This window comes from Diceros bicornis, chromosome 5 (genome assembly GCF_020826845.1).
Source record: "Diceros bicornis minor isolate mBicDic1 chromosome 5, mDicBic1.mat.cur, whole genome shotgun sequence".
Taxonomy (NCBI): Eukaryota; Metazoa; Chordata; class Mammalia; order Perissodactyla; family Rhinocerotidae; genus Diceros; species Diceros bicornis.
In genome coordinates this window covers 82,224,291-82,243,101 of record NC_080744.1, presented here as the reverse complement: position 1 = coordinate 82,243,101, position 18,811 = coordinate 82,224,291, and the positions used below count along the sequence as shown (strand labels likewise).

General features: G+C 41.6%; 1 protein-coding gene across 8 annotated transcripts in view; it reads right to left on the bottom strand.

Moving 5' to 3' along the window:
- The window catches only part of TTC23 (tetratricopeptide repeat domain 23), a 96,447-nt gene that overhangs the window by 3,930 nt on the left and 73,706 nt on the right, over positions 1–18,811 (bottom strand). For 6 of the 8 annotated variants that reach the window (XM_058542356.1, XM_058542353.1, XM_058542359.1 and 3 more), the window contains 2 exons: positions 12,924–13,073; positions 4,564–4,686 (listed from right to left, as the gene is read on the bottom strand). The exons of 1 other annotated variant lie outside the window; for it this stretch is intronic. In XM_058542356.1, coding sequence (XP_058398339.1) covers positions 4,564–4,686; positions 12,924–13,073 — 273 coding nt within the window. The remainder of the gene's footprint in view (positions 1–4,563; positions 4,687–12,923; positions 13,074–18,811) is intronic. One more of the 8 variants, XM_058542357.1, reaches the window with a different exon arrangement.

The following is an 18,811-nucleotide window of genomic DNA, read 5'->3' as shown; positions in this document are numbered from 1 at the left end:
ATATAATGAAGAAAACATGGGAATGGTATCAAATTCATGACAGTAGTTATCTGGAGATGGGGTGGGGAGGGGTATAGAGGGGACTTCAACTATAGGGGTCACATTTTATTCCTTATATTGAATAGTGACCTCAGAGGTATTTGTTACATTTTTTATACTTTTCTGCATATCTGAGATATTTCATAATATATTTTTAAAAGACTGAATTAGTTTTTCTACATGGTAACAGCTTGAGTCAAAAAAAGTGTGAGGGTTTGGAGACTTCGTACCGAAGTCTGTTTATTCATTCTTATCCGCCAACTGTTTTTAGGTCTTCGAGAAAATTAAAATACAAGCGGCCAAAATACTTTGTCTTTATAAGCTGTGGAAAATATCAAAACCATCCGAATGTTTGGTTCAATCTGAAGAACTGAGAATGTGGTTCTGGAACCTGAGAAATGTGGTTGTCTTTTGGAGGAAAGAAATATTATTAGATAACAATGACAGGATTTTTTAAATAATAGAAAATATTCACTATTTCTTGAATTATATAATTGAATTATATAACACCAAGGAGTAGTACACTTCTTCTGTTACTCTATTTAGTGTATAATCCAAATTCTGCAAAGCAAGGCTCCCAGCCCCTCTGTCCAGCAAGCCCCACCCTGTTTGAACCTGCACTGGGGCCCTGGCCTGGCTTGGGCAACGTGCTGCTCATTCCATGGGTTTGAACCAGCACTGCTTTAAGCCATGGATAGATTGTTGTGACCTTGGAAATTTAAGAACCTTGAGAAAGTTCTGTGTTGCTCTGAGGGGAAGGAGATGGGGACAGGTCTCTGACACTCAGGACACTGATGTAAAGTCTTTCAGCACTCCTCTCCTCTCATTCATGCTAGTCAGTGAAAGGCCTCTCTCCAGGGCTGACACTTCTTGCCAGAACAGACTTCATCTTCTCCCACACAGCCAGAAATGCCTCCACTCAGTGTAAAAGATCAGGGCTAATTTTACACCCACCCGAACTTTCCTGTTTACGTATTTAGGAGTGCCTCTGATGCAGCTCATTTTGAGACGAACTGATGTCGATGTACCTTGGTGTTAATTCATTCACTGTGGCATTAGAATTTTACTGACATTATAATGATTATTTGAGACAGTCTAGGGTCTCAGTTCACCTGGCCTTAATAGATGGCCTCCAAGACTTAAAGCTTGGGAGGAATTTCCATCCTACCCCTTTGGTTATCGAAGCATCTTCTCCCGGGCCCCTCATTCTCTAGGGAAAGAGATACTACTAGCTGAATATTCACGGATTCCTGGGAAGAATGACATGACAATTGACAGTGCTTATACGAATTCTCACTGGTTCTCTCAACCACCTCCATTCCAGACCTTGTCTGATCATTTTCACTGGGGCATTGTGTTAGTAGAGAGAGTGGAGTTAGGAAAGAGGGTCATGGTTGGGAAAAGTGATCTTCTTCAATAATCAAGCCCGGGGAGGTGAGCTCCATCCCCATCCTACCTCCTAGACCTCAGTTAAGGGTCTGAGGTCCTCTTCTATTCCTGGTATTAATAGATTTTTTTAATGAGGCTACTTACCCTCACCAAGGAGGTTTGCCCAAAATTCTAGCTGAAGTGAGAAGAGATGTAAAGGGATGTCACCTAGGAGAAGGAAGCAGATCCTCTGCCCTACCTCATCCCTTTTATGATGACAGCACCCAGGGAGGCCACACCAGGCACCAAGTCAGGGAAAAATGGTTCATCCACTAACTGAAATCATCTCCAAGAGCTACCTTTTTAAAATGAATAACCCATTGCTGACTTTTACTAGAAAATGTTTTACATAGCTATATATTCATCTAAGAAACACAAATTGAATTTTTCAATGTTCTGCTGCTCTTAGCTGAATTTGCTTAAGCATTTTTGTGCGAAGTAGGTATTTTCCTCCTTTTGTTAAAAACCTAGACATTGACAGAGACAGAGAGTCAATAAATGTTAATTGAACCTACTAGGATTCAGGCCTTGTAAACATCTTGCTGGGCTAAGTAAAGAACTCCCCATACTTTGACAGCGAACATTCTCCATCATAAATAAAGGCATTCCGTGCTCTTCAGATTCTTCCAAGGAGGCCAGTGCACTCCTGTTTGAAATCAGCCTCCAAAGGGTGTTTCTCACTTTTCTTTAAGCAGATAAAAAACTAAAATGTCGAGTAACAGATGAATTTTAGGGAGCTATCACATTGCTGTGATGCTCTTTGATTTTATCTGCAGGTGTTGGCAGAAGTCACTTGTGTTTCTGTAATTCCTTCAATACCAAACAAGGAGCTTTCCTCCCCCTGCAGGAAGACGAAACGGAACACCCGCTTTTACACTAACCTGCAAGCTGTCCCTAAAGGGGCCACGTTTGTCTTGCTCACCTTTGTGCCCCAGGGCCTTGCCCAGTCCCCGGCAGGTAAGAAGATGAAATATTTGCTAAATGAATGAGTGATTCAACAAGTGAACAAACAGATCAACTGAGGAAGTTCTTATACGGAGCCTTAAGACATGGTCGGACCGCAGGGCTCCAGTGACACATCTGCTACTGAAACCTCTGGTAAGGAAGCTCCGTTGTAGGTGCAGTGTCGCCACCCTTCACCATCACCATCCAGGCAGGATCAGTAGTGGGAAGAGTGCAGTGATCATGACTGCCTTCTCTCAGGAGTCATTCATAAACCAGAGTGGTTAAGACACGATCTTAAGCATTTGATGTGAACTTTAAAAATTATTTTTGACATGACTTTGACTTTTGAAAGCTAGGTACTAAGGAGCCCAGGAGCCAAGGAAGCTGGGATAGGAACCACCAGTTTGCTGTCTTAATAGCTCTGGCCTGTCTCTGTGCCCCAGGGTCACACCCTTCCCAGTGTGGACAGAGGGGTGGCTCGGTGGCAGCTATGGTGTGGAGGTTAGCTGACTCAGGACATTCTGGCTTTAGAAAACCACAACAGTTAAATACCCAAACTCACAAAGAAGTGCATTTTCTGGTTTTGGGGTGGGGGGATCTCTGAAAATCTGTTACACAGGGCCATTTATTTTCACAGTAGCACCTCTTCAGGAGTGGACTGGGGGTGCCCTAGCCCTCCCTTCCTCTCTCAACTTCCAGCCTTAAGTCCTGGAATCGCATCATAATTTCTGTTGGGGAATTTCAGACAATCAAAGTGCTGATGGAATACATCCTATTTATCAACAGAGGCAGTGTAGCCAGGGCTGCCAGTAAAGAGCCTTTTCAATGTGAGGCTACATGACTCAATAATGGAAAATGGAGAAAGACATCCTTTTTCAGGCCTGGTAAGAGTCCACGCCAGCTTGTCATGCTATTATGTGTATTTTGTGTTTACATGAAATGAAAAACAAAGCCAGATAAAGGTAAATTGTTTTAAACTACTGTAACGCTCAGGATCTGAAATCTCTACTCTTCTCTACACATGTTGTCTGATGCTAGAGTATGTCCACGGAGGAGAAATTTACCCAGGAACTCATGAACTGTGCCTGTTTTCATATCAATTCTCAAGGCTAGTATTAAAAAAAAAAAAAGATGTCAGAAACCAAAATACGTGAAAGTGTGAAATGTCTTAAATGTGTAGAAAAACACAAATATACTTTCATTTACTAATCTTTACAAGGCAGGCAGAAATGATTACTTAAATAATGAACTTGGGGGACTGAAAGGACAAACGGAAACACAATTCGTGAGACAGCATGTTCCTATAGAAACAGGGTCACGTGTGGGTGGGACTTGGTTTTCCCGAGCCACTCAGAAACTAGCCTTGTCCTCGCTGGACCCGCATTTCCCACCATATCCACTCACCCCTGCAGCAGGGTTTGCTGAGGACCTGCAATAGGCCAGCCCCGTGCCCACTTCAGTGACAGAGCTGAGAACGGGCAGACATGAGCCTTGCTCTCAGGGGGCTTCCAACGTAGCAGTGGAGCCAGACATTTAAAAATATGTAAATAAACATGTCATAACAACTCACCACAAGAGCTATGGAAAGGAGAAAGGGACATGGGGCTATGAAAGAATAAAAGGGGTGTCGGTGGTGGTAGAGGGTTCTTGGGTCCGTGAAGGCCTTTCTGAGGTGACATCCAAGTTGCGACCTGCAGGATGGGAGTCAGCCAGGTGAAGAGCACCAGGTTGGGGAAAGGTGGGGTGGGGGTGTGGTCCCAGGCAGGAGGAATGGGAAGTGTTTGAGGGAGCATACCCTGCAGCCCTCTCTCTCTCTCTCTCTCTCTCTCTCACACATAGACACAGACACAGACACACACACACACACACAACACACGCAGCTCCCTTATCTGGAGGGTCACCAATCTGAGACCCAAGGATTTGCTGCACAGGTGGGTAGGAAGCATCCCATGAGAGAAATACAGGTAAGGTGGGACCAGGGGCCCAGGAGGAGGAGGGAAACAGAAGATGAGGGAGAGTGGGAGGGAGGCCCAGGCACTGCCACATGCACAGCTGCTCAGAGTGCCCATTTGGAAAGCTCTGCCTGAGTATCTACTGAGTGCCAGCCTTGGAAGTGTGGATGTCATCCTTGCTGTCTCCCTCACTCCTCACCTCTGAGTTGCCAAGTGCTGTGGGCTCTATATCCTTATCGACATCCCTCAACTCCCCCACGACTTTGCTCCATCCCCGGGCCACTGTCTTGGAGCAAGCTACCATCATCTTTCTCCAGGACAACTGCAACACAAATATTTAGAAAACAGATGCATCAGCAGGACTTGCTATTGTGAGGAATCCTGTGTCCCCACACGTAAATTAAGGCTTCGTTTTTAAACCAGACAGCCAGCTTTTTGTATAAGAGCTGGACTAGCCTATTTCTGAGCCAGATAGAGCAAGAGATCCAGATCCTGTTAAAGGCAAGCCTTTTGAGCTGCCTTTTCTTGGCCCGTTTCCCTCATGATATGGAGCTCAGCCATTTTGCTCAGTCCTTCCTTCCTGAGTTCGTGCAGTCCACACCAGCCATTCCTGACCATCACTCTTTCCACTTGTTTAAGGTCACACTGAATTTATGCAGTAGGAGATTTTGCCTTTCCTTCCATCCCTGGCCATCCCCCCATAAACTTATGGTTCTGCATCCAGCGTGGCTCTGACAAATCACCCGACAGTCTCAGGCCAGGACGGTCTGCCAGACCCACAGTTCTGCAGACCTCGAGGCCAATTTAGGAACTTCTAAGGCATTGTGCACTCACCAAGCCACAGTGAGAGTTCTGATATTCGAGGAGCTTTCCATAGCAAATGCAGCCTTGTCCGTGGCAGTGTGTGTACACTACCTATCTGTGTTTTTTAAGGGACAGCAAAGGTGGAGGGGCGCTGCCATGGTTAGGGGCCCCAACCCTGAGGAGAGCAACTCTTCTTGGCAGCTGACGACACCAGTGGGGTCTGTGGCCAGAAGGCCTGAAATTCTCATTTCCACCTGCCTGTAGCAAGCAAGGTGGGCTCCACCTTTTCCCCACAGAAGGCTAAGAATGAATGACCTTGATCCCTTTAAACATCAGCTCCCATTCTTATACCACATCAACTGATACACAAACATCCAGTAAGGAGTGCTTGAAGCATTGTTAAGTACATTTCTCAACCCAAGAACAGGATTTTGTGTGAGGAAGACCAGCCCTGAGCTAACATCTGTTGCCAATCCTCCTCTTTTTGCTGAGGAAGATTGGCCCTGGGCTAACATCCATGCCCATCTTCCTCTACTTTTATATGGGATGCCGCCACAGCATGGCTTGACAAGTGGTGCGTTGGTGTGCACCCGGGATCCGAACCTGCGAACCCCAGGCCGCCACAGCAGAGCATGCACACTTAACGGCTACGCCACCTGGCCTGCCCCAGGATTTTTTTTATATGCCATTAATGTCATTATGACCTTCCTCTCTTTCAAAAGAGTTGAGGTGGACTGCTGTAGCCCAACAGTGGGGGTTAGTCAAAGACGATTAGAAAAATCAGGGTCGAGGACAAGTAAGATTCTACCCATGAAAACAGTGTGGGCTAACACGTGGCTCTGTGGGGACTCCAGATTGGCTCTGGATTTCTGGTATCCAGGGCAACCAGGAAAACACCACATATGCTAAAGGGAAAGTAAAACCAAGTGGGCCACTGATGGCACAATAGGACATGAACTGTGTATAAAATATGGCCATCTATCAGAAGGCTCTGTGTGTTTGGCCGGTTGGAGGAATGGCTGGAATACAGCCAATGACCTGACAGCCTGTTTTCATGGTCGTGTCTTGACCCATGACCACATAAAACCCTTCCAGGGTTGGCTTTCTCACCTATAATCTATAAATGAAAACCATTTTCCATCACCTTTCTTCAAATGATTCATTACAGTAGGCGTTGGATTTCTTGGAGAAAGGTCACATAAAATTATGTTATTCTTTTATGGAAATGTTTACTGTTCGCAGCTGTAGTCAGGCGGTGGACTGAACCCTGACAATGATAGTATCTAATAAGGAGGCCAGATCGAGACGGGACCCAATCCCAGCTGCACACTGTAACTGGGCCCAGGATTGGTCCTGAGATGCTACTGACCTAGGAAACAGTCTTCGTGGATTCTTTTTGGCAGCCTTTCACCTGGATGAAAATCTTGGCAATGAGGCCCATCCTAGAATCAAACCAGGTCTCTATGTTGCAAAAGCATGTGAACTTTTGCTGTGGAAATTTCCATCTGGAGCCAACAGAGTTCTCCAATTTTCCCCTGCAGGCAGACGCCTTTGAAAGAGATCAATAATATGGTTTTCTTTTCAGTAATCTAATTCCGCTGTCTGCTTTGTTTCTCGTGCCTTCCTGTTTTTCATGCATGCAGGACCATGCCTGGGCCATTCAGCACAAGAGGGCACATCTCGAGAGGCCAGTAGTCAATGGATTCCTGCTCCAGAGTTGAAAACCAGGGGGATGCAGCTGCTGCTGTGATAAAAACAAGAGACACACTCGGCCCGTAGCTTTAGAAAGCTGCTGCTGGCTCCACAGAGCCCAGTGCTAAACACAGCATTTGAGAAAGTCCAGTTCAGCAGCAGATGTGAGAGGCAGGTTTCAAGCCCTGTGTGTGCCCTGGTGGTCACGGAGTGGCCAGCCCTGTCCTCAGCTGGGTACACAGGGAAAGGGGAATGAGGACAGCATGTACCACAGCGTGCACAACCTACAGAGATAGAAGATTCAACCCTTTCCTCTCTGATCCTGGCAAATGGCCAGATAGCTTTATGTCAAAGCCATTGTTTCCAGGACTGATGGTTAATGAGGCCAAACTAAAGGAAAAAGTGTCACGAACTTCCGCTACAGGTTTTAGGGATGATAAAAGCTGAGAGTTTCTTGAAGCCGAGCCGATTTTCAGCCCCTTGGGTGGGCTTGTGGCCTAGAGCAATGATTCTTGACCTTCCCCCAGAAGGTGAAATGCAGATCCCTGGGCCCCTGCCCCAGACTGTGGTTTAGAAGGTGACTCTGATGCAGCGGGTTGAAGACCTCTGCTTGGTGAACCACTGACATAAAGGAATGAGGTGGGCTTTACTTCAGAGTAATCCGCCCATAGACAATTTACTTCACTTCTAGGAGGCTCAGGCCCCTGTCTGTAAAACAGGGCTAGTAAGGTCTGCCCTGCAGGGCTGCTGGGAGGATTAGGAATGATGTAGGAGCCACCCTTGGCAGCAGCGAGCCTGGCCTGGAGCATGAGGTCAGTACTCGTACCAGCTGGTCCCCATGGGAGCCAGCCGGGCCGTATGAAGGTTGCTGTGGCCCCTCTCAAGTTTCTTGCACAGCCGCTAACATTTATTACCCCTCCCCCACTCCTGGGCTCCCTCCCCTGCCTGGAGCTGAGTGGCTAGGCTGAACCCTCGGAAGAGTTTTTCCATATTTCACCTACCTTCCTGGGGGGAGAAAGGAGGAAAGGGAAGGAAAGTGGAGATTCCTAAGGGCCATGAACGCTCTGCCTTCTCCTCCCTCGGTGCTCTTCAGCGGCCTGCACTGGGGCAGGGCTGGCGCGTATCAAAGCAGCTGCACTCCCCTCACCTCATTCCCTCCTCAGAACAAATGCAGGAGGGAAGGAGGGCTCAGGGTTGCTGTTATCTCCATTTTACGATGAGAAAACAGGCCTTTTGCCTCAATTCTTGGGCCACTCCATTCCATTCTCAACACTATCCTGACAGTGATTCTTTTTTTTTAAAAAAACAAAAACCCAAAGTACAAATATAGAGCTGTCGTACCCTTCTTAAAATTTCCTCCACAGCTCCCAGCTGCTTAGAGCAAGGTTCAAAAAAGGTTTTCTGCAAAACACCAGATAGTAAATGTTGTAGGCTTTGCGGACCAAGAGGCAAAAATTGAGGCCACCATGTAGGTAAGTACTATGTACTTATGTAACAAAAAAAGAAAACAAATTTCCACAAACTTTTATCAATGAAATTCAAAATATAATAATATCGAGTGCAGATTTTTGTAACCTAGTTCTACTAATGAGAATGGATTTCTTTTTTGGAGGGGGGATAACATTTCACCTAGTTGGGCTCAAAGTTAGTGTTCCCTACCATGAAATCAATATATGATCATCTGTAAAATGAGTACAGATTTTATGATCTGTAAAAACCATTTTTAACTTGGGGGCCATACAAAAACAGGCAGTAGGTTGGACTGGCCTGCAGGCCGTCATATGGGAACCTTGCTAAAAGGACGAAGTCTCAGCCCCTTAACCTGGCAAACAGCTGCAGGGACTTGTCCCCACGTCTTTCCCAGCTGCTCCCCAGACAGATAGTCAGCCCCAACTAATTTTATTTTTGCTTGAGGAAGATTTGCCCTGAGCTAACATCTGTGCCAGTCTTCCTCTATTTTCTATGTGGGCTGCTGCCACAGTATGGCTGCTGAGGAGTGGTATAGGCCCATGCCCGCACCCAGGAACCGAATCCAGGTCGCTGAAGTGGAGCGCACCAAACTTAACCACTAGGCTATGGGGCTGGCTCCCAGCTGCAACTGCATTTTGCTTCTTAGAGAGGCTTTGCTCTCTCACCCCTGAGCCCCTCTTCCACCCCACTTCCAACCTAGGATTTCCTGCCTCTGCCAGGCTATACTCTTTTTCAGGACTACTTATCTGGACATCTTCCCTAAACACTTTCCCTAAACCCCTTCTCTCCCATAGATCCCAGTATAGACCTGTCACACAGAACTTGGCACATAATGTCATAGTTGGGAGTTTACAGTCTGTAATTCCCACACTGGCCTGGGACACTCCTAAAGGAAGGGGCTGCTGCACGCCTATTGTACTTGCTGCATGTGCTCCAAAAATAGGGAGGGGCTCTAGTGACCCTGTCCCAAGTTTTCTGACTATGGGACTGTGTTTCCTGCACCACCTCCACCACAGGCCATCCTGCTGCCTTAGAGGCAACATGTTCCTACACCCTATCACTCCCCTGGCCTTAGCTGACTGCTCCAGGGTGGGCACCAGATTCAAGCCAGGCCTATCATCCTTTCCCTGAGAGCTTTCAAGCTGTGACTGAGAAACAGCATAGGGGTAGGAAGTAAGTCTAGAGAGCGGCCCCATGATTTCCATCTTGAGGGGAGACACTGCCATGAGAGAGGAGGAAGATGATGTGCAGAGAGAAGCAGGCAGCAGTCTTGGGCAGAGAGAGCCCTGGTGGTGTTAAATTCTGGCCTCAGCACTTTCTCCTGAGGCTCAAATGCGTCCCTGCCCTGCTTATCACCTGCCTGTTGGCTCTTCCCTCTTCCAAGACATTAGATGCCCCTTTATACCTGAGCTAGTTTGAGTTGTATTCTGTCAGTGGTAACCCCAAAACTCCTACTATCTTGATCTTGGCATTCTCCCCACTGTGCCCCTGATTTCCAAACTTTTTTAAAGCATAGGAAGCCCTCGTTCAAACCAAATCTTACTCGGAAGCCCAAGATGTGAAATAGAGGAAGTGTTGAATAGACTGCCCAATACAGACTGCCTCACAACTCCTAGCTTTGCAGTCAAGGCTGAGACACTTATCTTTTCGGCCTCAGTTTCCCTCTTTGTAAAAAACCGACAGTAAAGGTACCCAACTCTTACGGTTGCTGTAGGGTTAAATATTTGTTACATATGTAAATCATTTAACACAGTGCCAGGGATATAAGAATCACTCGACAAGCATTAGCTATTATTACATGGAAGTGGGTGATGGAGAAAGACAGCAACTGCCGCTTTCAGCTTCTCTTCTCACCTCTTCCCTCACCATAATGTCTTTGACACGTGTAATGTTTAAATTATGTGAAATGATTGGTTTAATATATATCTTCCTGGCTAGACTGGAAAGTGTCATAAAGACAAGGAACATATTTGTCTTGGTCATTGTTTTTTCCTAGGTCTGCCTAGCACAGTAACTGGCCCACAGAAGATTACTAATAACAATTTGTTGACTAACTAATAATAGATATATGTGTTACCTCACTTAAAAACAGGCACCACACATGGTGCCTTTTGCAGCAGAATCAGAAAAGTCATAAGAAGAGAAAAAGGCTCGACTTACAAGAGAGCCCACTCAGAACTGAAGTTAATTCTTTTGGTTTGGTCAGTTATGTTACTGACAGGTTCTCAGGTTTTCCCCATTTTAAAACTAATTAATATAATAAAGACACAACATGATAGAACTTAGGAGGTAAATTTAAACCTACAATAAGAGGCAAATTCATAGCCTAAAATACTTAAATCAATAGAAACGAAAATAAATTAATTAAATTACAAACTCAAAAAGATAGAAAAAAAACTCCAACAAAGTAAAACAAAATAAGTCACAAGGAAAGAAATAATAAAGATAAAATCAGAAATTAATGAAATAGAGAATAGGAAGACAAGTAATCCAAAGGAATTAAAATTCTAGTTCTTTGGGAAAGTTAACAAAATAGACAAACAATTAACTAACTCAGTAAAGAAAAAAGTGAGAAAATCCAAATATAAAATTAAGAATTTACAATGAGAAAATAACTATTAAAAAAGTAGAAATTTTTAAAATGCATAAGCCTACTTTGTACATCTCTATGCAAATCAACCTGAAAGTATAAGTGAAATAGATAATTACCTAGAAAAATACAGTTTACCAAAATGACCCCATTAGAGATATAAAGCTTCAACAAACCAACTTTTTGTAGAAGAAACAGAGAAAATTGTCAAGGTATTTCCCCACAAAAAAGCACCAGGCCTAAAGAGTTTCACAGGAGGTATAAACCTTCAAAGACTAAATAGTTTTAACACTGCATAAATTTCTTCAGTGCATAGAAAATAAAAGTAAACTTCCAAATTATTTTTATGAAGCAAATAGAACATTGATACTTAAACAAATATCACTTACAAATATTGGTGCAAAAATCCCAAAATAAATATTAGCAAACAGGATCAACACCATATTAAGAAAATAATTCAATAAGACTAAGGAGATTTATTCCAGGAATGCAAGGTCGGTTCAATAATATAATAAAAAACACCATATTAAGTGATCTAAGAAGAATAATCTGATTATCTCCACTGATACTGAAAAAGTCTTTGATAAAATCCAACATTATTTCCAATAAAAAAAAAACTCAAGAAAACAGATATCAATAGATACTTCCTTAACGTGATAAAATATATAAACCTTAGTCCTAAAGCCAGCATCTACTAAATGAAGAATCACTAGAGGCATTTCCACTAAGATCAGGAACAAGGCAAGGATGTCCATTATCTCACTACTATTTATTATTGTACTAGAGGTATGAGTCAACAGAATTAGATAAGAGAAATCAATTAGAGTCATAAGAATTGGAAAATAAAAAGTAAAAGTATTCTCAGATGATGTAATAGTATACCTGAAAAACCTGAGAGAATCAATACTCTAACTCAAGCAAGGAAAGAATTAAGCAAGCTAGCAGAATATAAAATTAACATAGCAAAACAAATAGTCTTCATAGACACAAAAATAACCAACCAAAAGATATAATAGTGGATAAAAATTCATTTACCATAGTATTAAAGAAGATAAAATGCTTAGAAATCAATTTAACAAGAAATGTGCAAAACCTATATAAGGTATACTTTAAAATGTGCCTGAATGATACAAAACTAGACATGAACAGATATAAAGACACCCCTTGTTCTTGGGTAAAATGACTCAGCATCATAAAGATAACAGTTCTCCATAAGTTCATTTACAAAAAAGACAATCCTCCAAAAAATACCACCAAACATTTTATGGAACTAGACAAGTTGATACTAAAATTCATGTGGAAATAAACTTGCAAGAATATCTAGAAAACTTGATATTCTAGGGGGAGAAAAACCAAGAAAGGTGCCTATTCCTGTCAGATATGAAATCACGCTATGAAATCTCTATAATTACAACTATGAGGTCCTGACATTGGAATAAACAAAGAGACCAGAAGAATAGAATAGAAATCCAGAAATAGACTCAAGTACATATGGAACTGTAGTATATGATGAAGGTGTTATCTCAAATCACTGGAGCATAGATGGGCTCTTTATAAAATGGCGCTGAACAACTGGGTAGCCATTTGGAGAAAAGATAACATTAGATCCATACCTCACACAAACCACACAAATAAACTCCAAATTAAAAAGAAATAAATATATAAGTACTAGAACACACAGAAGAATTCCTCTAGAAACTGGGTGTACAGAAACAGAGCATAATAAAACAAAATATTGATACATTACAGTATGTAAAAATTAAAAATTATTTGCATGGTAAAAAAATAATTGATAATTCATTTTAAAATATATGTGTATAGGATGATTACTATATTTTTTACCCAAAAACTATTAGGTTAGATTAACTGCAAAAGTGATGTCATCTTACCTAAATAAGCCACTTATGAAATTTCATTAAAAAAAGCATGTTGGAGGGAGAGAAACTGACCCATGGGGAGGGAGAGACGGCTTTTCTCTGCATTATGACTGGCTCCAGCTTTACCTTCTTCAGTTTCCTGTGGGCCCCACTGTGGTTCCCCTGCGCCAGGTCGGCCCCACCCAGGAGCCGGTATGTCTCTGCCACCTCAGGACTGAGATCGCCAAACACTCCCACTTTGGCTTGCAGGGATTCTCTCAGGATTGAGGTTGCTCTCTGTGAAAGGAACAAAAAGCTGTCTGGTGAAAAAGTTTAAAGGCTGAAAAAAATCAATGCCTCTTAAGAAAATGACATAACTGATGTGTATTTTGACTTTTTAGGGGAATGGGTTTGGGTAGAGCATCTCATGAGCTGAACCTACTTTCCTCTGGATAAATAGGAGACAGGAATAACATACAGGGGAGAAAAAGCTGTGAACTATGAAGAGAGAATGCATAAAGGACATCTGGAGAAAAAGCCACTTCAGACATTACAGAACCCATTTTAGTTGAGTAGTAAGAACAAAAGCTAACATGTATCGTGTCCTTTTGTGTCAAGAACAGTGCTAAACAGTTTACGTGTGTGAGCTCACTTAATTCTCACTGTCTCCTTTAGATAGGTGCAATTGTAATCCTGATTTGATAGAGGAGGAAAGTGAGGCACAGAGCAGTCAAGAAATTTGCTCAGAGTCAGAAAGGTCATCAATGGTAGAGCTAGGATCTGAATCCAGCCAGTAATTTTAATCTTTTTTGGATGCTGGCTCTTCTCACTCTGTGCATAGTGATGTTCTTACGAAAGTGAAACCATAGGAGAGCGATGTCAGCATCATGGCGGAGTGAGCACTTCCCTTAGACTCACTCCTCTAAGATACAATGAAAAGTACAGTCATATACAAACAGAGGACATTCACACAACACAAAAGACGTCTGAGAGACCCGCGCAGACATATGCCTGAAAGTGGAGGTGCTGGACCCCTGGAGGAAGTGGTAGGAGGTAGAGGATCTCCTCTCCTTCCTGAATGGCAGTGACCCCAGAACTGCGTGTGGCTCTGAGAGGAGGAGGGGGAGGGGTGGCACTCTGTGGGAACACCTTTGCTCTCCAAGTTCCCTCACAGCCTGGGGGAAAGCCCCACACAGAGGTGGCTAAACTACTGTGGGGGTATCTGCATCAAGCCAGCAACCCAGGAGAGTAGATAGCGAGGGCAGAGCAAAAAGCCTCTGGGATCGCACAGGTGAAAGAAAGTGCCCCTCCCCTCGCCCCATGCTCCAGCTCAGCTGGTCAGCCAGAGTGCCCGCACGTATGATAGAAAAGTAGCAGCTGTGAGCGAGCTGCAGATGGTGGTGGGCTCAGAATACACAGCTCATGACCCCCGCCCAGTGGTGGCAGGTGGAAGCTGCGGCCAGATACTATCAATATGCAGAAACACAAATTGATGCTGTCAAACAGTATGAAAAAATATATTAATACTCCAGACCAGAAGGAAAATGACAAGCAGCCAGAAATCAATCGTGAAGGCACAGAAATTTTTAATCTAAATGACACAGACTTCAAAATAGCTATCACAAAAAACTCAATGAGTTACAAGAGAATACAGATAGACAGTTCAATGAAATCAGGAACTTCTTCACAAAAGAGATTGAAAGTATAAAGAAAAACCAATCAGAAATGTTGGAGATGAAAAACACACTGGATGAGATAAAGAAAAATCTGGACTCCCTGAATAACAGAGCTGATATTATAGAGGAGAGAATCAGCAGTCAAGAGGACAGAAATATAGAAATGCTTCAGATGGAGGAGGAAAGAGAGCTAAGACTAAAAAGAAATGAAGAAATTCTCCAAGAAATATCTGACTCAATTAAGAAACGCAACATAAGGATTATATTCCAGGGGGAGAAGAGAAGGACAATGGAGCAGAAAACTTGTTCAAAGAAATAATAGCTGAGAACTCCCCAAACCTGAGGAAGGAGCTGGAAATACAAGTGAAAGAAGCTATTAGAACTCCTAATTATACCAATGTAAAAAGACCTTCTTCAAGGCATATAGTAGTAAAGCTGGCAAGAGTCAATGACAAAAAAAAATATTAAGGACAGCAAGGCAGAAGAAAATAAGTTACAAACAAACCCCTATTAGGCTTTCAGCAGATTTCTCAGCATAAACCTTACAGATAAGGAGAGAGTGGAATGATATATTCAAAATTGTGAAAGACAAAAATTTTCAGCCAAAAATACTCTATCCAGTGAAAATTTCCTTCAGATATGATGGAGAAATAAAAACTTTCCCAGATAAACAAAAGCTAAGGGAGTTCATTGCCACAAGACACCCCCTACAAGAAATGCTCAAGAAGGCCCTCATACCTGAAAAAAAAAAGAAAGGGGCTACAAAGCCTTGAGCAAGGAGATAAACAGGTAGACAAAATCAAAAAATTGCCGCTCTCTATCAGAACAGGTTTGCAAAAATTTAATTATGACATTAAAGATAAAGGGAAGGAAAACATCAAAAATGAATATAATCTCATCATTTCAACCATAAACTCACAACACAAGATGGAATAACTTGTGACAATAATAACTTAGAAGGGGAAGAGGAGAGGGATGGAATTGGCTTAGTCTAAGGAAATAAGAGGCTAGCAGAAGATGAATTATCTCATCTATGAGATTTTTTATACAAACCTCATGGTAACCACTAAACAAATAATCAGAACAGAGACACAAATGATAAATAAAGAGAAAACTAAGAAAACCATCATAGAGAACTACCAAACTGAACTGGTAGTCTAAAATACATGAGACGAGAGAAAAAGGAAATGCAGAAGAACCAGAAAACAACCAATAAAATGGCAGCATTAAACCCTCATATATCAATAATCACTCTAAATGCAAATGGATTGAATTCTCCAATCAAAAGACATAGAGTGGCAGGATGGATTAAAAAACAAGACCCAACAATATGCTGCCTCCAGGAAACACATCTCAGCTTTAAAGACAAACACAGGCTCAGAGTGAAGGGATGGAAGATGATACTCCAAGCCAATGGCAAACAAAAGAAAGCAGATGTTGCCATACTTATATCAGACAAAATAGTCTTCAAGACAAAAGAGGTAATGAGAGACAAAGAGGGGCAATATATAATGATAAAAGGGACACTCCACCAAGAAGACATAACACTTATAAATATACATGCACCTAACACAGGAGCACCAAAGTACATAAATCAACTATTAACAAACCTAAAAGGAGACATTAACAACAACACAATAATAGTAGGGGACCTTAACACCCCACTTACATCAATAGATAGATCATCCAGACAAGTAGTCAACAAGGAAACAGTGGATTCAAACGAAAAACTAGACCAGATGCACTTAATAGATATATATAGAACACTCCAGCCAAAAACAGCAGAATACACATTCTTCTCAAGTGCACATGGAACATTCTCAAGGATAGACTATATGTTGGGAAACAAGGCAAGCCTCAATAAATTTAAGAAGATTGAAATTATATCAATCTAAATGTGTTTTTCTGTAGGTCTTTTTCTAATTCTGTTAGTTTATTTAAGATTGCTTACTTGAGATTTTTCTTGTTTGTCAAGGTGGGCCGGTATTGCTATGAATTTCCCTCTTAGGACCACTTTTGCTGCATCCCATATGACTTGGTATGGTGTATTTTCATTCTCATTTGTCTCCAGATATTTTTTGATTTCTCCTTTAATTTCTTCAATGAGCCATTGGTTGTTCAGTAGCATGTGGTTTAGTCTCCACATCTTTATCACTTTCCCAGCTTTTTTCTTATAGTTGATTTCTAGTTTCACAGCATTATAGCAGAAAACATTATAGCAGAAAAAGACCGTTAGAAAAACACCTAACAGATTTAGAGAAAGAAGAATAGACAGAGCCCAAAGTCAGCAGAAGAAGGGAAATAATAAAAATTAGAGCAGAAATAAATGAAATTGAAACAAACAACAAAACAGTAGAAAGGATCAATGAAACAAAGAGCTGGTTCTTTGAGAAGATAAACAAAATTGACAAACTCTTAACCAGACTCACTAAGAAATAAAGAGAGAAGGCTCAAATAAATAAAATTAGAAATGAAAGAGGAGAAATTACAATGGATACCACAGAAATACAAAGGATTATAAGAAAATACTGTGAAAAACTATATGCCAACAAATTGGACAATCTAGAAGAAATGGATAAATTCTTAGACTCATAAAACCTCCCAAAACTGAAACAAGGAGAAATAAAGAACGTGAATAGGCCAATCACAAGTAGAGAGATTGAAACAGTAATCAAAAATCCCCCAAAATAAAAGTGCAGAACCATATGGCTTCTCTGGAGAATCCTACCAAACATTCAAAGAAGAATTAATACCTATCCTGCTCAAACTACTCCAAAAAATTGAGGAAGACAGAACACTTCTAAAACATTTTACGAGGCCAACATCACCCTGATACCAAAGCTAGACAAAAACAACACAAAGAAGGAAAACTACAGGCCAATATCGCTGATAAACATAGATGCAAAAATTCTCAACAACATATTGGCAAACCAAATACAGCAATACATTAAAAAGATAATACACCACGATCAAGTGGGATTTATACCAGGGACACAGGGGCGGCTCAACATCTGCAAAGCAATCAATGTGATACACTATGATAACAAAATGAGGAATAAAAACCACATGATCATCTCAATAGATGTACAGAAAGCATCTGACAAGATCCAACATCCATTTATGATAAAAACTCTCAATAGAATGGGTATAGAAGGAAAGTACCTCAACATAATAAAGGCCACATACGACAAACCCACAGCCAACATCATACTCAACGGGGAAAAACTGAAAGCCATCCTTCTGAGAACAAGAACAAGACAAGGGTGCCCACTCTCACTACTCTCATTCAACATAGTACTGGAGGTTTTGGCCAGAGCAGTTAGGCAAGGAAAAGGAATAAAAGGAGTCTAAATAGGCAATGAAGAAATGAAACTCTTGCTGTTTGCAGACAATATGATTTTATATATAGAAAACCATAAAGAATCCATCAGAAAACTATTAGAAATAATCAACAACTATGACAGAGTTTCAGGGTACAAAATCAACTTACAAAAATCAGTTGCATTTCTATACTCTAATAACGAACTAACAGAAAGAGAACTCAAGAAGACAATCCTATTTTCAATTGCACAAAAAGAATAAAATATCTAGGAATAAAGTTAACCAAGGAGGTAAAAGACCTATACAATGAAAACTATAAGACATTATTGAAAGAAATCTATGATGACATAAAGAAATGGAAAGATATTACATGCACATGGATTGGAAGAATAAACATGGTTAAACTTTCCATACTACTAAAGCAATCTACAGATTCAATGAAATCCCAATCAGAATCCCAGGGACATTCTTCACGGAAATAGAACAAAGAATCCCAAAATTCATATGGGGCAATAAAAGACCCCGAATAACTAAAACAATCCTGAGAAAAAAGAATAAAGCTGGAGGCCTCACAATCCCTGACTTCAAAATATGCTACAAAGCTATAGTAATCAAAACAGCATGGTACTGATACAAAAACAGACCCACAGATAAATTCAACAGAATTGAAAGCCCAGAAATAAAACCAACACATCTACAAACAGCTAATCTTCGACAAAGGAGCTAAGAACATACAATGGAGAAAGGAAAGTCTCTTCAATAAATGGTGTTGGAAAAACTGAACAGCCACATGCAAAAGAATGAAAATAGACCATTATCTTTCACCATACACAAAAATTAACTCAAAATTGATCAAAGACTTGAAGGTAAGACCTGAAACCATAAAACTGCTGGAAGAAAATATAGGCAGTACACTCTTTGACATTGGTCGTAGAAGGATCTTTCCAAATACAATGTCTAGTCAGACAAGGGAACCAAAAGAAAAAACAAACAAGTGCGACTTCATCAGACTAAAGAGCTTCTGCAAGGCAAAGGAAA